Raw genomic sequence first — 16,976 nt, forward strand, 5'->3', positions numbered from 1 at the left:
CAAGCCTCACCAAGCATTACATATAACCCGCGACTTTCACAGGACAATGGTTAATGTATTTCGAACCAGCGGACCAAATGAAATTGCATGGGGCACACACGCCACTCTGTAAATGTTCCCTGGACTTTACAGGACTGCGCTTAAGTGCTGGAAGTCATTAAATGTACCGAGTTTCTGCAGCAGAATACACACTCATGCATTCTTCAAGCATCAGCAGCATTCACAAAATACAGGCCATCAGAAAGTTACGTAAGAAAAGCAGCCTCTCCTCTGAGTAATTCATTCAACCTTCCAAGAAATCACATATCCTCCTTGAGGGGCCGGGTCAAAGGTAGTAGGTAAAGAAACTGGGTAAAGAACACTGGGAAACCAGGGCAGTTTACGGCTGAAAAGATGCACGCAACGCCACCAAAGGCATCCTCAAGCATTCCTTTGCAAACAGAGTGTGCGTGCTGTTTGTAATGAGCCCCTGCTGACCTGGGTAACGGTCCCAGCTGAAAGCACCCCAGCCTGACACGAACGCCAGCATGTGGGAGAGGAGACGGGGGAAGCAGCATTAGCTGACACACGGCCTAGGGGGGCCGAAGCTGTCACCTCCTTGGGACTCGCGCACAGCCGGGCGCTGCCACCTGCTTTCTACTTCCTCGGGGAGGGCTGGTGACGCGTGGGCCTGAAAGGCACCAGGGAAGAAATAATGAATCCGGTTTCTAAAGCCAGAGCGCCAGAAAAAGTCCCCAGGGCCCGATGCCCTCACCGCTGGGCGACTCTCCCCGAGCGGCGCGCGACCCCAGGGGTGGAAGGAAGCCTGAGAACTTGCAGACGGCAGAGGCCAGAATCAGTCCACTAGCGGGGAATGGGTGGGTCAGAGCGCGGGGGTCGCCCGAACCCCGACACCAGGACCCTGGGAAGGTAAGCTGGAGGCGGAGCCGCGCGGAGGCTAGTAGCCAGGGGCCGCGCCGCTCTGGGGAGTCTTTCCTCCCGGGCGAGGGCGGGCGGAGAGGGGCACCCTGGCTGCTACCTGCTGCTGGATCTTCCCGTCCTCCGTGACGACCCAGTGCGTGGTGGCGAAGGCCCCTCGAGCTGCCACACTCAGCAAGGCGGACAAGCTGAGAAACCAGCCTGGACTGGAGCACGGCGGCAGCTCGCACCGGCCGCGGACCCCTACTGCCACCGCCATCTTGCCCCCCCCCGGCCCGGCGACTCGCACCGGAAGCGGAAGTGAGCCCCTGCCGTTCGCCATCTTGGGGAGGTCGACGCTAGAGGAGGAGGAGCCGAGGGGTGCCGCCGGCTGACAAGCGGCTTCCTCCGCCTCTGTTTGGGTGACGCGGAAGCGATGGCTTAGGCCCTGTCCCAGTTTGGCTTCAGGTCGGAGACCGCTTTTTTATTATTGTTTTCTTGTGGTGCGCGATACGATCTTGTAGCGTGGGAACCAGAGGGAGAGAAAAGTGTTCCAGGTGGAGCCTCAGCAAAAATGAGAGGACTCAGAGCATATATGTATTGTTACTTTTAAAAAGATTATTTTTGTTTCTAATGGTTGGGAAGTAAAAGATATGCTTTCGAAACACCTAAGGGAAGGAATAGGTTCTCTTTTATTCTGAAAATTTCACAATAGGGGGAGCTTCACAATTGGGAGGATTGTTAGTCTAGGACAGCGCTGTCCAGTAGAAACGTAAAAACATAACGTGAGCCGTGAGCCACAACATAATTAAAAAAAAAAAATTGAGATAACCAACATTTTATTTAACCCACTATATGCAGTATATTATTAGTTCATTGTGAAATCTATAGAAACTACTGAAGTATTTGTTTTTGTACCATGTCTTCGAAATCGGTAGGTATTTTACACCTATCAGTTCAGTTCAGTCACTCTGTCCTTTCCTACTCTGCGACCCCATGGACTGCAGCACGCCAGGCCTCCCTGTCCATCACCAACTCCAGGAGTTTACCCAAACTCATGTCCATTGAGTTGGTGGTGCCATCCAACCATCTCATCTTCTGTCGTCCCCCTCTCCTCCTGCCCTCAATCTTTCCCAGCATCAGGGTCTTTTCAAATGAGCTCTTCCCATCAGGTGGCCAAAGTATTGGAATTTCAGCTTCAACATCAGCCCTTCCGATGAACACCCAGGACTGATCTCCTTTAGGATGGACTTGTTGGATCTCCTTGCAGTCCAAGGGACTCTCAAGAGTCTTCTCTAACACCACAGTTCAAAATCATCAATTCTTCCGTGCTCAGCTTTCTCCACAGTCCAACTCTCACATCCATACACGACCACTGGAAAAACCATAGCCTTGACTACCCAGACCTTTGTTGGTAAAGTAATGTCTCTGCTTTTTAATATGCTATCTAGGTTGGTCATAACTGTCCTTCCAAGGAGTAAGCGTCTTTTAATTTCATGGCTGCAGTCACCATCTGCAGTGATTTTGGAGCCCAAAAAAATAAAGTCTGACACTGTTTCCCCATCTATTTGCCATGAAGTGATGGGACCGGATGCCATGATCTTAGTTTTCTGAATGACACCTATCAGCTCATCTAAATTTGGACTGGCCAGATTTTGGGAGCTTACTAGCTCCACATGTCTAGTGGCTACCTTACTGAACATAATGGGTGTAGATCTGGAGACTGGCAGCACTGGCATCACCTGGGAGCTTATTAAAAAAGCACATTCTTGGCTCTTATCTATGTCTCCAGCAGGTTTTCCCCTTTAACATGAACCCCACATGACTGGTATGTACATAAAAGTTTGAGAAGCACTTCCTTCTAGTGAACCAAACTGTGGGCCAAGCAGACTACCCTGATTCCAGTATTCTTGCCTGGAGAATCCCACGTGGACAGAGAAGCCTGGTGGGCTACAGTCTGTGGGGTCGCACAGAGTCAGACACGATTTAGCGACTGAACAACAAGAAGGATCATTGGGGAGTCATCTTAGAATTCTGCCTGTCGCAGGTTCTGACTGCCAAGTCCCACTCATCTAGTCTTACTGAACTATGTTTTGAGCATCACAGCAACCCTTAGAAGTGCTTTTGCTCATCTTATTTCCTGCCTTTAGGAACAAGATGAGCAAAAAGCAACTTTCCTTGCTCTTTAAAAGAAAAAAAATATATATATATATATATATATATTATTTAAGGTACAGCTTAAATCCTAAATTGTAGAAAAAAATCTCTCTACTGCTATTTGCTTCCTCTGAATTCTGTAACACTAATGCGACAATATCAGGTTTCTTTATGATACTACTTTGTACATTTTGAACAGCTAAACTCTTGAGTAGTTCTTCCTTCAACCAGCTAGACTGGAAGTATCTGGGGGCAGTATAGGAAATGTGTTTTTATTTTTATCTTCTGTAAAGCTTGATACTTAAGTGGTTAGTTTATTTCATTTTTATACTCCCCAAAAGGTAGCTTTCCCATTTTATGTGAAGAAAACAATGAAAAATTCTAACTCAAATAAAACTGTTGCTGCCAATTTTTGACATCAAATAGATCACTTGTGTGCATGCTCAGTCGCTCCAGTCATATCCAACTCTTGGGACTCCATGAACTGCAGCCCACCAGGCTCCCCTGTCTGTGGGACTCTCTAAGCAAGAATACTAGAGTGGGTTGCCATGCCTTCCTCCAGGGGATCTTCCCAACCCAGGGATTGAACCCTCCTCTTTTATGTCTCCTGCATTGGCAGGTGGATTCTTTACCACTAGCGCCACCTGGGAAGCCCAGATCACTTGTTACCCTTCTTTTTATTCTAAGACCTGATATTTCTTTTTCCATTTTAAGTACATATTTGTTCTTTATGGTTAGATAAAACCTTTGGAAATATAAGATGGTAGTTATCAAAGTTGCTAATAATCTGTAAATTGTGATTCAATTCTTAGTTGAACAAATGATAGGAAAGCTCATCAGATCAGATCAGTCGCTCAGTCGTGTCTGACTCTTTGTGACCCCATGAATCGCAGCACACCAGGCCTCCCTGTCCAAAAGCTCATAACTGCATGTAATTTGGCCTTTCAACATAAAATATTTTAGCAAATATGCCCTTTGTCACTATCATAAATTATAGACTTTTTAAGCTGAGACTTGGACAATGGTAAAATGATCTTGCTGAATTATTCATTTCCTCCCTGGGGCCACTTTATCTGAATGTTGCAAAGGATCTGTACTTTTTTATTTCTTAGAGAAAATACTTAAGATATAAATATTCCTGAGAGAGTTATTATAACACCCTGGTTTAAATTCTGCTGATTATCTTTTGCTTCATGGTGAACCAACGTAAATCTTTGTGGCATAAATTTTAAGCTTTAGACCATGATTTATTATATTTCATAGTGTGTTTGGCTGGACTCAGCTGGTAGTTCTGCTCCTCCTGCTGTTAGTTGGGGGTCACTCATAAGGCTGCATTCAGCTGGGACCTTGGCTGGGGCTGGAATGTTCCCTAATGCCTCCACTCATGTCTAGTGCTCACCTGGAATAACTGAAATGGCTAGGGTTGTCCGGGCCTCTGTCTCTCAGTCCCAGTAGTTACAGAGATTTCTTACATGGTGGTTCAAGGCTCCCAAAGAGTGAAAGTAGAAGCTCCTTGAGGGCCAGGCCCAGAACTGGCAAAGGGTCACTTCTGTATTCTATTGATCAAAGAACGTAACAAGGCTAGCCCAGATTTAAGGGGAAATGGAAATAGACTCATCTTGATAGGTGAAGCAGCATGTTTGGTTAGGAATAGAAGGAACTATTGGCAGCCTGCTACTGCTGCTGCTAAGTCGCTTGTCATGTCCGACTCTGTGCGACCCCAGAGACGGCAGCCCACCAGGCTCCCCCATCCCTGGGATTCTCCAGGCAAGAACACTGGAGTGGGTTGCCATTTCCTTCTCCAACGCATGAAAGTGAAAAGTGAAAGTGAAGTCGCTCAGTCGTTTCCGACTTTTTGCGACTCCATGGACTGCAGCCTACTACGTGTAGTTAATTCCTTTAGTGATTTTGAATTGGTGGGGGTTGAAAGGGTGAATTTCTGTACTAGGAAGGGAGGCTAGTCACAGAGGAAGGGCTATATAGGTATATCTCCCAACAGCTGTATGCAAAGTGAAGAAGAGTTTCAACAGGGAGACAGAGGATACCTAAGTAGTAATTTCACTAGAAATTATGAAATACAGTAATTTCATTTAGAAATAGTTTGTCAGTAGTTTGTCAGGGAGTCTGAAGCACGAGGACTACTTTGGATGAGACCAAGTGTCAAATCAGCTCTGGATTCTAACTCACAGTGACACCAGGGCTGCTCTGAGCATATTATGATTGTCAGCCTCAAAAGAATTTTCCTGATGCAAGCATAAAAAATCGCACAAAAAACCCCCAAATGCCGAAAAGACAGCGTATGGAATAGGAGAAAATATTTGCAAATGTGTGACAGTGATGGGACAGACAAGGGCTTAATTTCCAAAATATATAAACAACCCATACAACTCAACAACAAAAAACAAACAACCCAATCAAAAAAGGGGCAGAAGACCTTAACGGACATTTCTCCACAGAAGACACATGGATGGCCAGTAGGCATGTGAAAAGATGCTCTACAGCACTGATTATCAGATAAACGCGAATCAGAACTACAGTGGGGTATCACCTCACACCAACAGAATGGCTGCCATTAAAATGCCTACAAATAGCAAATGCTGGAGAGGGTATGGAGAAAAGGGAACCCTCCTACACTGTTGGTGGGAATATAAGTTGGTACAGCTACTAGGGAAAACAGTATGGAGTTCAGATAACTAAAAACAGGATTTTTTTAATGCTATGATCTAGCAATCCCTCTCCTGGGAATATACCTGGACAAAACTATAATTCAAAAAGATACATGCCTCCCCACCCCATGGCAGCACTGCTCACAATAGCCAAAACATGGCAACAACCTAAGTGTGCGTCAACATATGAATGGATAAAGAGGATGTGGTGTATATGTATATATATATATACAGTGGAATGCTACTCAGCCATGAAAAGAACAAAACAATGCCATTTGCAGTAGTAACATGGATGCAACTAGAGATTATCATACTAAGTTGTCAGTAGGAGAAAGATAAATACCATAAATACCATACAATATTACTTACATATGGAATCTAAAATATGGCACAAAAGAACTTATATGCAAAACAGAAACAGACTCAGCGACACAGAGAACAGACTTGTAGTTGCCAGAGGGGTGGCGGGGAGGGAGAGGGCTGGACTGAGAGTTTGGGGTTGGCAGATGCAAACCATTATATTCAGAATGGATAAACAACAAGGTCCTAATATATAGCACAGAGAACTATACTCAATATCCTGTGGTAAACCATAATGGAAAAGAATATTAAAAAAAGAATGTGTATATATATAACTGAGTCACTTTGCTGTATAGCAGAGATAGGCGCAACATTGTAAATCAACTACAATTTAAAATAAAGAATTTTCTTGATACAGACTTACCAGCCATTAATTTACCCAAATTCTTGCAGCTGTTAATACATTTGGGAACGAGAGTTTCTGTGGAGTGATTGTATTGTGACTGTTCAGTCTCTAAGTAACTAAAGGTCATATCCACCCCCACCCCCAGTTTTTACTCCCTCACATACACCCAACTTTCAGTGTCCTGACTTGAATCTGGACAATGATTGAATCTGGGCTTCCTTGATAGCTCAGTTGGTAAAGAACCCACCTGTAATGCAGGAGGCCCAGGTTCAATTCCTGGGTTGGGAAGGTCCCCTAGAGAAGGGATAGGCTACCCACTCCAATATTCTTGGGCTTCCCTTGTGGCTCAGCTGGTAAAGAATCCACCTGCAATGAGGGAGACCTGGATTCAATCCCTGGGTTGGGAAGATCCCCTGGAGGAGGGCATAGCAACCCACTCCAGTATTCTTGCCTGGAGAATCCGCATGGACAGAAGAGCCTGGTGGCTCCAGTCCAGTTCCAGTTCAGTCACTCAGTTTTGTCCGACTCTTTGTGACCCCATGAACTGCAGCACACCAGGCCTCCCTGTCCATCACCAACTCCCGGAGTCTACCCAAACCCATGTCCATTGAGTCTGTGATGCCATCCAACCATCTCATCCTCTGTTGTCCCCTTCGCCTCCTGCCCTCAGTCCTTCCCAGCACCAGGGTCTTTTCAAATGAGTCAGCTCTTCCCATCAGGTGGCCAAAGTATTGGATTTCAGCTTCAAAATCAGTCCTACCGAGGAACACCCAGGACTGATCTCCTTTAGCATGGACTGGTTGGATCTGCTTGTAGTCCAAGGGACTCTCAAGAGTCTTCTCCAACACCACAGTTCAAAAGCATCAATTCTTCGGGGCTCAGCTTTCTTTATAGTCCAACTTTCACATCCATACATGACTACTGGAAAAACCATAGCCTTAACTAGACGGACCTTTGTTGACAAAGTAATGTCTCTGCTTTTTAATATGCTGTCTAGGTTGGTCATAACTTTCCTTCCAAGGAGTACGCATCTTTTAATTTTATGGCTGCAGTCACCATCTGCAGTGATTTTGGAGCCCAGAAAAATAAAGTCAGCCACCGTTTCCACTGTTTCTCCATCTATTTGCCATGAAGTGATGGGACCAGATGCCATGATCTTCATTTTCTGAATGTTGAGCTTTAAGCCAACTTTTTCACTCTCCTCTTTCATCAAGAGGCTCTTCAGTTCCTCTTCACTTTCTGCCATAAGCGTGGTGTCATCTGCATATCTGAGGTTATTGATATTTCTCCCGACAATCTTGATTCCAGCTTGTGCTTCCTCCAGCCCAGCATTTCTCCTGATGTACTCTCCATGTAAGTTAAATAAGCAGGGTGATAATATACAGACTTGACGTACTCCTTTTCCTATTTGGAACCAGTCTGTTTTCATGGGGTTGCAAGGAGTCGGATACGACTGAATGACTAAGCACATGATTAAATTCAAGTTAATTCTATTCAAACCATTTAGTGAGTTTGTGCCCTTTGATCTTATCCATCACTATAGCATACTAAGTTTTAGTTTTTTCTTCTAGAAATACCATTCCCTCTTTTATTTGCTTTTCTTGGTTCCAATTCTACTTAACATTATTTCTTGAACACAAATTGGAACTGTATGTAGTCGTCTATCTTGGCTTTGTCTCGTCTTGTTTCAATTATCATCTATGATGAACAGAATTTTACTTGATTTTATTTGTGGCTATATTAGTTTTAAATATACAACTTCTAGGAATAAATCTAGAGTTTCTTAGGATTTTGATAGATTTCATTTGTCTAAGTTTTAGCTTCCGTCACACTTGCTAGAATTAAATCCCACTTGCTGTTTTCTACACATCAGAAGAGAAAATAGGGAGGAAGGATAGTGAGCTGAGGGAGCACCCATGTGGCCCTGCACCCAGCTTGAGCAGAAAGGCTTCCCATGGGGAGTGAAATCTCGTCTGACCTGAAAAAGGAATGTTAGCCTGGTGAGTGCAGGAGGGAGAATCAGGGAACAAAGATTTTCCAGACAGAGGTGCCTGCCCAGTATCAGAAAGAGTCCCTTGAGTTACTGAAAGTAACTCACCACAGATGAGTTTAGGAATTCTGGGATTATGAAGCTAAGCACTGGTATTCTTAAGGCCAGGTGTTCTGCATGTTTTATTGCCTCTATTTCAAATGCCTTTCCTTGAAATCTCCAGTAGGCTGGCTCCAAATCATCATCTAGGACTCAGCTCAAATGAATTCCACAAACTTTTTCTAACCATTTCTATGCTAGCTCTTAGAGACATTCACCTTAAACGCTTCAGGGTCCTCATGAGGCTTCTCTCTGAAATCAGCTTATCAGGCTCTGCATAACAGGATGTAAACTCCATGCAAGTTTGCCTATCTTGTTCACTACTATATCCTCAGGATAAAACACTGCCTTCAAGTTACTACTTACTGAATGCTTCAGTTCAGTTCAGTCGCTCAGTCGTGTCCGACTCTTTTCGACCCCATGAATCGCAGCACGCCAGGCCTCCCTGTCCATCACCAACTCCTGGAGTTCACTCAGACTCATGTCCATCGAGTCAGTGATGCCATCCAGCCATCTCTGTTGTCCCCTTCTCCTCCTGCCTCCAATCCCTCCCAGCGTCAGTCTTTTCCAATGAGTCAACTCTTCGCATGAGGTGGCCAAAATACTGGAGTTTCAGCTTTAGCATCATTCCTTACAAAGAAATCCCAGGGCTGATCTCCTTCAGAATGGACTGGTTGGATCTCCTTGCAGTCCAAGGGACTCTCAAGAGTCTTCTCCAACACCTTACTATGTACCAAACATTGTTTTCAGTGCTTTCGGTTATCAGTTAACATAAAAACCCTAACCTTTGTGGCATTCTAGCTACATTATATTTTACCAGGGGGAGACACTAAAAATACAGTATATTTTAAATTATATAATTTTGTTAGAAGTTGGCAAATGGTCCAGAGCACATAGAGTAGGTAAGTGGATTCTGGAGTCTTGGCAGGTTACAAAGCAGGCGTTGTGCTATTAAACAGGATTCTTTGAGATGACCTTTGAGGAGTTGAAGCGGTGGAGTTAGGCAGATATGACTAAAAGGAACAGCTAGTGCAGATTGCAAGGTAAGTGTGTGTCTTTGCCTAGCCTGCATGAAGCTACTGGACACGGTAGTGGAGGATAAGAGTAGCAGCTGAGGTCAGAAATTTTTGATTTTTATTCTAAAATGAGGAAGGAGTCATGGAACATCTTCAAGTAGAAGAGTGGATGTTTCTTTGTTGCTGTGTTTAGAGCAAGCTATAGAGTCAAGTGTAATAGCTTGGAAAGCAATCAGGAGGCTATCCTGAAACTCCAGGCAAGAAAGGATAGACATAGACATTTGGCAGTCCTCAGCACGTAGATGGTATTAGAGCCATAGGAATGGATGTGATCACTAAGCGAATTTAGGTAGCTTGTACTGATCCCTCCTTGGTGCTTTTTAACAAAGGCTGGAAAATCTTTTTAATAAAGTCTGGTAGTCAAATCAAGAAGTTGCTTTACATACTGAGGGAAGAAATTATTCCATTATGATCTGTCAAGTATCTGATGTTTTGCTTTGATAGAAACCCAATTCTTTTTTCAGAAGGTTATTAGCTTCTAAAAATAAACCCCAAAGGCTGAAGATTAAAGATAACTGGCAATACTGAATTCTTTGAGAAGAGCAGTATTTTGTCCATCTTTGTATTTTCATGGTCTGACAAACTGTTTGGCACATGAGAAGCAAGAAATGTTAATGAATATCAAGAAACTGAAGTTACCATAATGATAACACAAGACACAAAACAAAATTACAAAAGGAAATTTATTTCAAAAGCATAGGGGAACATTTACATTTGAACAAAGTGATAAACAGGTGTCTTGCAAAAGAAAAAAATCCATGGCATGAAGTTTTTCGTTCAAATTTTTAAAGCAAAAATAACCTAAGGTGTGCACTATTGCTTTAGGAAAGGGAAGGGGAACAATGAGGCGGTAAGGGAAGGAACACAGTCAACTTAATATCAAACTTTAGAAAGTAAAGTCACTTTTTAGCTCTGAGTTTACAAATATTAAAAAGAAAAAGAGGAAAAATTATACTTAATGTTCAAATTTATATAAATGTAGTCCCCAAACAGCTTCTGTACTTGAAATGGCTTTAGGCCACTGGCTGATCTGACTCTAAGGTCCAGACTACCTGGTCACAGTTGTCAAATGGCAATTCCACGTTCCTATATCGGTTCAGATTCCAAGGGAGCTTAAGTCCAGCTCATAGTCTTTTGGAATGTTTAGAGATTATTGTCACCACTCCATAGTCAAGCTGACCAACTTCTTTTGCTCACTTGTATTCTAGTCTTCAAAAACCATTTTCCCCAGAAACATGTGCAGTAATTCTAACAAAGGGTTGTTGCTGTTTTTTTTTTTTTTTTTTTTGTCTATTTCCCCAATATAGAGGTAACAGTAATGAAGACACCTGCATTGGAATCACAAACTATTCCTCAAAAAATAGGTCAAACTACTAGAAAATGTCACTCAGGCATTAGATTTGAATAACAAACCTGGGGAGGGAAGATTAATTGTGAAACAAAAATATATGAAACATTCAAATGCAGAGCAAAGGGCCTATGCTACTAAAAATGCCCATGACAATTAAACACTCCACAAACCCCCCATCTGTTGTTTTAACCTAAAGATTCTATTGACTAACTTATACAATAATTTTGATTAATAACCTGAGAAGTTAAAATCTTGAAAGTGGCAAAAGCAAACTGAGAGAGCATCCCTTACTTATTGGTATATTATATTACCAAGTCACTTTTCCTGGGCTGCCCTGGTTATCAAATCCCCAAATTCTAAATTACTCTATTTTATCCTGCACAAACCTGTATGTACATCAGATTCAGTATTTTGGCTGTATTTCTCCAACAGGGATCTCAAATTTATCTTTGAAAATGCAGCCTTTGTTTATTTTTAGTTTTAAATAACAATAATCATGTAAGTGCAACTGACTCAAAAGCCCTCACTACTGGGAGGAAAACCTAAATAACAAGTGAATAATGAATTCAGCCTCAAGAGGATAATCACCGTGTCAAAGACTACCCGTTCCTGGAATTAAAAAAAAAAAAAAAAAAGACTTATGTTGTATAGTCAAGTTTCACAGCATGCATATATATATATACACACACACACACACAGATATATGCTCATGTATGTATGTATATTATACATACACATTTCTATGCAAATAGTAAGATCCCATATTCAAAAGTTTATATCACAACATATGGAGAAGAGTTAAGTAAGCAGTGCAAAGCAACTTACTTCTTCCTAAAAATGTCATGTCATTTCTACATTTTAAGAAAATTGGTTAAGTATTTTTGTTTTTCTGACACGCAGGAATACTGTGCCATTGCCTAGCAGCTTTATTAAATAACCATGAAAATAAATGTTAAGTCTGACCATTACTCTTCTCCATATGTTGGCGTGGGGGAGACAGAGGGGACAGGAAAGTCAGGAACCTTTCAGCACTGATGATCTTTACCAGTTATCAGAAATGGACTGAATTTTATTACAGTTTAGATCTGAATAGCTCTCAATAACAAATTATCAAGATGTTTAAAAGATTCACAATGTGAAGTCTGAATAATGATGATATTGCAAAAACAAGTCAAGATTGCAGACAAAGCATCCAAAAATATCGCTGTGGTTTTTACCTTGGACACAACCATGGTTTGTTACAAAAGTAGATCATACATACAAAGGTATAAAGAACAGTAAGTTTTTAGCTGAAGGCAGCAGTCTTTTTAAAGGGACACCCCCGGCAATCCAATGAGTAGTAGAATTAAGTATATAAGCTCATGACAATGCTGAAGAATGTGACTTCTCATTCAGTAGAGTCTTCCCCGACTACGATTTCCTCGTGCTCCCCAACCTCGGCCACCTCTACTTCCCCTGAAGGCTCCTCTCTGCTCTACGAAAAAGCGAACAAGGGTTTAGGTCTTGTTCAGGACTTCACGGGACAGCACACACAGAAGAAATGTAGCTGGAAGCTCTGAATGTAGCAGTAGGCTCTATAAAAACAGCATGGTATTCTGCGAGCACATCTACAAGTTCAAATCTTTACATAAAACCAGGGCATCATATATGCCAAAGCGCATTATCTCAAGGTACCAAATATATTCATAGTATATACTCAATTAAATGTACCCCATTAAAGATATTTCAAGGTGACAATGTTAATGATAACTACATTTAGTTCTTTATTGTGGTGCCTATCACAAAGATAACTAATGAAACTATAAACGTGTCTATATTTAATATGGATTAAAGCTATAGGCCTTCAAAAGTTACCATCATATATGTAAAATATCTTAAACTACCACTGATCAATTCTGAAAAGTTAGGCTAGAATGAAAAATGTACCTTTCAAATGCAATGAAAAGGTAATCTGTTTGGGTCACCACATTGAAAAATAATGTTACAAATTCTGACAGCTTTTCTCACTGCTTTGTCAGCTACGTATGAGCTGCTCAGAGTGCTGCCAAAAAGGTTGTTATGTATATATTACAGTGTTTGGGTTAGTGATGTAAATTAAGCATATCTCTTGCTGAAAAATCAAGTCACTTGGATCATATGGTAGAATGAGTCCTTGATTTACTCGTCAGTCTGTTTTCACAGGTCCAGAGTCTTTCCAGTGAAGAAAACTGATTGACATCATCAGCAAGGCTGGACCTTTCATCATACACAAATGAGTAAGAGTCTCAAACTTCTAATTCCAGAGACCCAATCTCCTCATTGGAACCTTCAAACTTCCTCACTGCAGGAATCTTGTTAGGAGCAATAAAAAGAACCTGCTGTTGCCATTTTTGATCCATAATGTTGGAGGCTTGAAAAATTCCTATCCAGTCAGTACTGCAATCCATTTTTTGCCATTATGGCTAGAATTATGTTACTGTTTTTGGGTGATGCTTTATTTTTTTCTCTCCAGAAACTGACTTAGAAAACTAACTAGACCTTTCCCCAGCTTAACCAACATTTACCTGTCAACAGAATGGAATCTGATTCAAAGTCACCTCTCATGTCATGATACATTTTTCTAAATTGATTGGTATGCCAACTATTTAAGTGAAACCATCATGACCTATCATATTCAAAAAATCACTTTAATGATCTTTTTAATGGTTTCAAGCTTAAACTAATATGGCTACTAGTTAAAATTATACTTTAAAAAATTATTTTAATATTCAAAAAAGGTAAAAGTTGAGGGACACAAGTCACAAAATATAGAATTAGTACTTGTGGGTTACCAGGGAACTCTGTTCCACAGGAAGGAGAACTAAACATGGGTATGTGCAAATACTTTGATTGAAAATGCACCAGGAAGCTGGACTACGTTATGGGAACAAACACCTTTTGATAAAGAAAATAACAGAGACAATGGTTAGTAAAGTGAAAAACTGTGATAAGGAAAAAAGTCTATGCCTACATGGACTCAAAGACAAATTACAAATTCTGGCTCCTTCTCTGCATAGAACTAGTTTAGGCCCATGACACTGGCACAATCTATTTTCTTTGCAGCAGGCTTGGTCACTGTAGTAAGACAGTGATATAATAAAATTGAGTTTGGCTGACATAGAAAAGTAGAATTTCAATGATTAAATATGGGTAATAAAGTCTAAGTATTAAAGACTCAACACAAAACATTTTTCTCCCTCTGTCCTGGCGCAACACTGACATCGCAGGAAAAAAAACCCAACACTGTTTCTCTTTCCTCCTGACCCACTGTCAGTTCCCTAAGGAAAGGACATTAAAAAGGTAGAAAAATTTGAGGTAGATAGGTCAACTAATTTTCATCTGTAATACTGAGAACTGTTTTCTGCTGAATGGGTGAAAGAAATCCAAGAAAACTCTTCAAATTGTTTCTGTGAGAATACTTATAACCTGATACATCTCAACTCCCCCAAATAAAAATACTAGCAGAAATTTTGTTCCTACTTTCCAATAAGAACAATCAGAGTTTAGTTAGCTTTGTAACTCAATTTATGACAAGCACTCCGATTACAAGGTTGCTCCTGTAGGAGTATTAAAGTACAGGAACACCAGACACAAAAGGCAGTTAACAGGCATTTGCTGTTCTGTTACTTTGCTGACTAAGGAACAACTGAAGCTGTAAGTGACTCCTGGATTTTTTCCTTGGCCTTGCCGTGTGGCTTATGGGACCTTAGTTCCCTGACCAGGGTTTGAACCCCAGGCCCTCAGTGTGAGGTCGAAGTTCTAACCACAGGATGACCAGGAAATTCCCTGATTTTTGTCTTCGGTAAAACTGCTCCCCCCCGCCCCACCCATATTGATAATTAAAAAAATCACATACAACCTAAGGCTTTGCATTTTTCAAATCTCTTTTCCACATGCATTACATCATCTGATTCTAAGGCAGGCAGTGAATGTCACAGGGCAGAATACTCATGGACATTCAGAGTAACTGACTTGCCTAAGTGAAAATAAATACAATTCTCTATGTATTTCCATAGTTGATTACATTCATCTAAATCAAATGAAGATGGTATCTGAGAGAACAGCTGATGTTAAGAAAGGTTTTGATAAATACCACATTAAATCATACAAGTGACAGAGGACAGACAATATTTAGTGCAATGAAGTAACAGAATCTTTTCCATTTACAAAATGCTATCATAAATATTTTTTGAAGTTTTTAAGCTCTCTGCTATCCCTATTTTTCAGTAAGACAAGAAGCCAAGAGAGGCATGTTTACCTATTATTATGTAAGTAAAAGAGTTCAGTGATCTTTTCTACACTAAAGTTGCCTCAGAGAGTCTGATTGGAGTTTAAGGGTTCATTTCACAATCTGAAATTGCCTTTTCATAATCTTTTTGCTTGGATATTAGAGGAATTTTGCTATTTTAAGAAGGCATTTGCTGCTGCTGCTGCTGCTAAGTCGCGTCAGTCGTGTCCGACTCTGTGCGACCCCATAGAACGGCAGCCCAACAGGCTCCCCCGTCCCTGGGATTCTCCAGCCAAGAACACTGGAGTGGGTTGCCATTTCCTTCTCTAATGCATGAAAGTGAAAAGAGAAAGTGAAGTGGCTCAGTTGTGTCTGACTGTTCGCGACCCCATGGACTGCAGCCTACCAGGCTGCTCCATCCATGGGATTCCCCAGGGAAGAATACTGGAGTGGGGTGCCATTGCCTTCTTCATAGAAGGCATTTACTTAATGTCAAATCATCTCATCCTGGAAACAATTATAGGGAGTATATGCTTCAGAATGTACTTTTTGGGGGAATAATTACTGTAGAATTCTGATTGGTGACCAAGACCAATTACAAGTATGCTTGGTTCTGGATATTAGACTTTGTCTTCTTAAGCAAGATTAAGGATCTGAGTCAGTGATATTTATGTTCATTCTTCTTTATAAGCCAATGAGACAAACTTCACTTCTGATTCAACAGCCCTGGGAGAGACTGGACTGGTGAGAAGTTGACAGGAGGACTGCACTCTGGGCAGTGGAGGAGACTGCAAGAGGACACATCTTTGCTAGACGGTGCTTCACCGTCTGACTCTACCTCCCAGGACTAACGGGAGGGCAAGCAGTAGGCTGACGAGGTCCAAGAAGGATCATTAATACCACATCTGCCAGGGACTCTATCTGTCCCTGAGGGAGAATGGACAACATTTCTTGCTTTGAAGCTAAAACAGGGAAAATCAGGAATGGATGGTTCATGTCATCTTCCTTCCTTTTTTTTTTTTTCCTATTGGCATCTCTGAATACAATTTTCAGGTTCTTGGTGTTACATGCTCAGCTCAGTGAACCCACAAGGGTGAGTTAGAAAGGAACAGGATAAGGTGTTTTCCCAGCAGTTCAAGTTCCCCAAGCTAATGCAAAAAAAAGGACCCTGAAAGAGCTATGATACTCTTCAATTATTACTTAAAATCAAGCACAACACAGTTTCTGCCTAATCTCTCATATTTCTTGTACCCAAACGGAAACGCTCACCATAATTAAAGTTGCTCAAATTGCTGCTATATTTCCCACTAGGAGGATTATAAATCTGCCTGGCATCCCTTTTTGGTCCTGCTGAAGATTTCTTGGGAGGTGAACCTGAAGTTGTATCTTCAGTGGCTCTCTTTTGCCTATAATGGTAGGAAGAGCAGCAATGAAAAAAAAGTCTTTTATATCAGAGGCTAGCAATATATTTATTAGTTACAAAAGACATCCTAAAGATGATAGTCATGTCAGAAAAAAGGAAATAACATCTGATGTCATCAAATTAACTCTGCTAAAGTTATGGAGACATTGTCAGAAGGGCATTTACAAGGCTTCAAAACAATCTGAAATATGTATCTTCACAGATTATACACAAGTGACTTATTTTATAGAACTTATCAGAAAAGTCTTATGCCACAGCAATACAAGGGTTTGAAAATTCCAGAGTTGTATTCCGCCAGTTTATTTTATAAATACCAGGTTAGATTTTCTATTTAAGTCATGCTTCTAATAGCTATATTTTAACAT

General features: G+C 41.4%; 2 protein-coding genes and 1 long non-coding RNA gene across 7 annotated transcripts in view; 1 reads left to right on the plus strand and 2 right to left on the minus strand.

Moving 5' to 3' along the window:
- The window catches only part of TTC17 (tetratricopeptide repeat domain 17), a 126,458-nt gene extending 125,260 nt beyond the window's left edge, over nucleotides 1-1,198 (minus strand). For all 4 annotated transcript variants that reach the window (XM_025266201.3, XM_025266200.3, XM_006067223.4 and 1 more), the window contains exon 1: nucleotides 1,019-1,198. In XM_025266201.3, the coding sequence (XP_025121986.3) occupies nucleotides 1,019-1,177 (159 nt within the window). In that variant the 5' untranslated portion in view covers nucleotides 1,178-1,198. The remainder of the gene's footprint in view (nucleotides 1-1,018) is intronic.
- Nucleotides 1,192-16,458, plus strand: LOC112579562. The gene is made up of 3 exons (XR_006640071.1): nucleotides 1,192-1,365; nucleotides 13,124-13,197; nucleotides 15,913-16,458. It is a non-coding gene; the product is annotated as an uncharacterized LOC112579562 (long non-coding RNA).
- Nucleotides 10,257-16,976, minus strand: part of API5 (apoptosis inhibitor 5) — a 28,206-nt gene continuing 21,486 nt past the window's right edge. Inside the window, exons 13-14 of one of the 2 annotated variants that reach the window (XM_006067225.4) lie at nucleotides 16,458-16,594; nucleotides 10,257-12,411 (exon numbers count right to left, since the gene is read on the minus strand). In XM_006067225.4, coding sequence (XP_006067287.1) covers nucleotides 12,389-12,411; nucleotides 16,458-16,594 — 160 coding nt within the window. In that variant the 3' untranslated portion in view covers nucleotides 10,257-12,388. Of the gene's footprint in view, nucleotides 12,417-16,457; nucleotides 16,595-16,976 lie in introns of both variants that reach the window. The other variant, XM_006067224.4, reaches the window with a different exon arrangement.

The sequence above is a fragment of the Bubalus bubalis genome, chromosome 16 (genome assembly GCF_019923935.1).
Source record: "Bubalus bubalis isolate 160015118507 breed Murrah chromosome 16, NDDB_SH_1, whole genome shotgun sequence".
Taxonomy (NCBI): domain Eukaryota; kingdom Metazoa; phylum Chordata; class Mammalia; order Artiodactyla; family Bovidae; genus Bubalus; species Bubalus bubalis.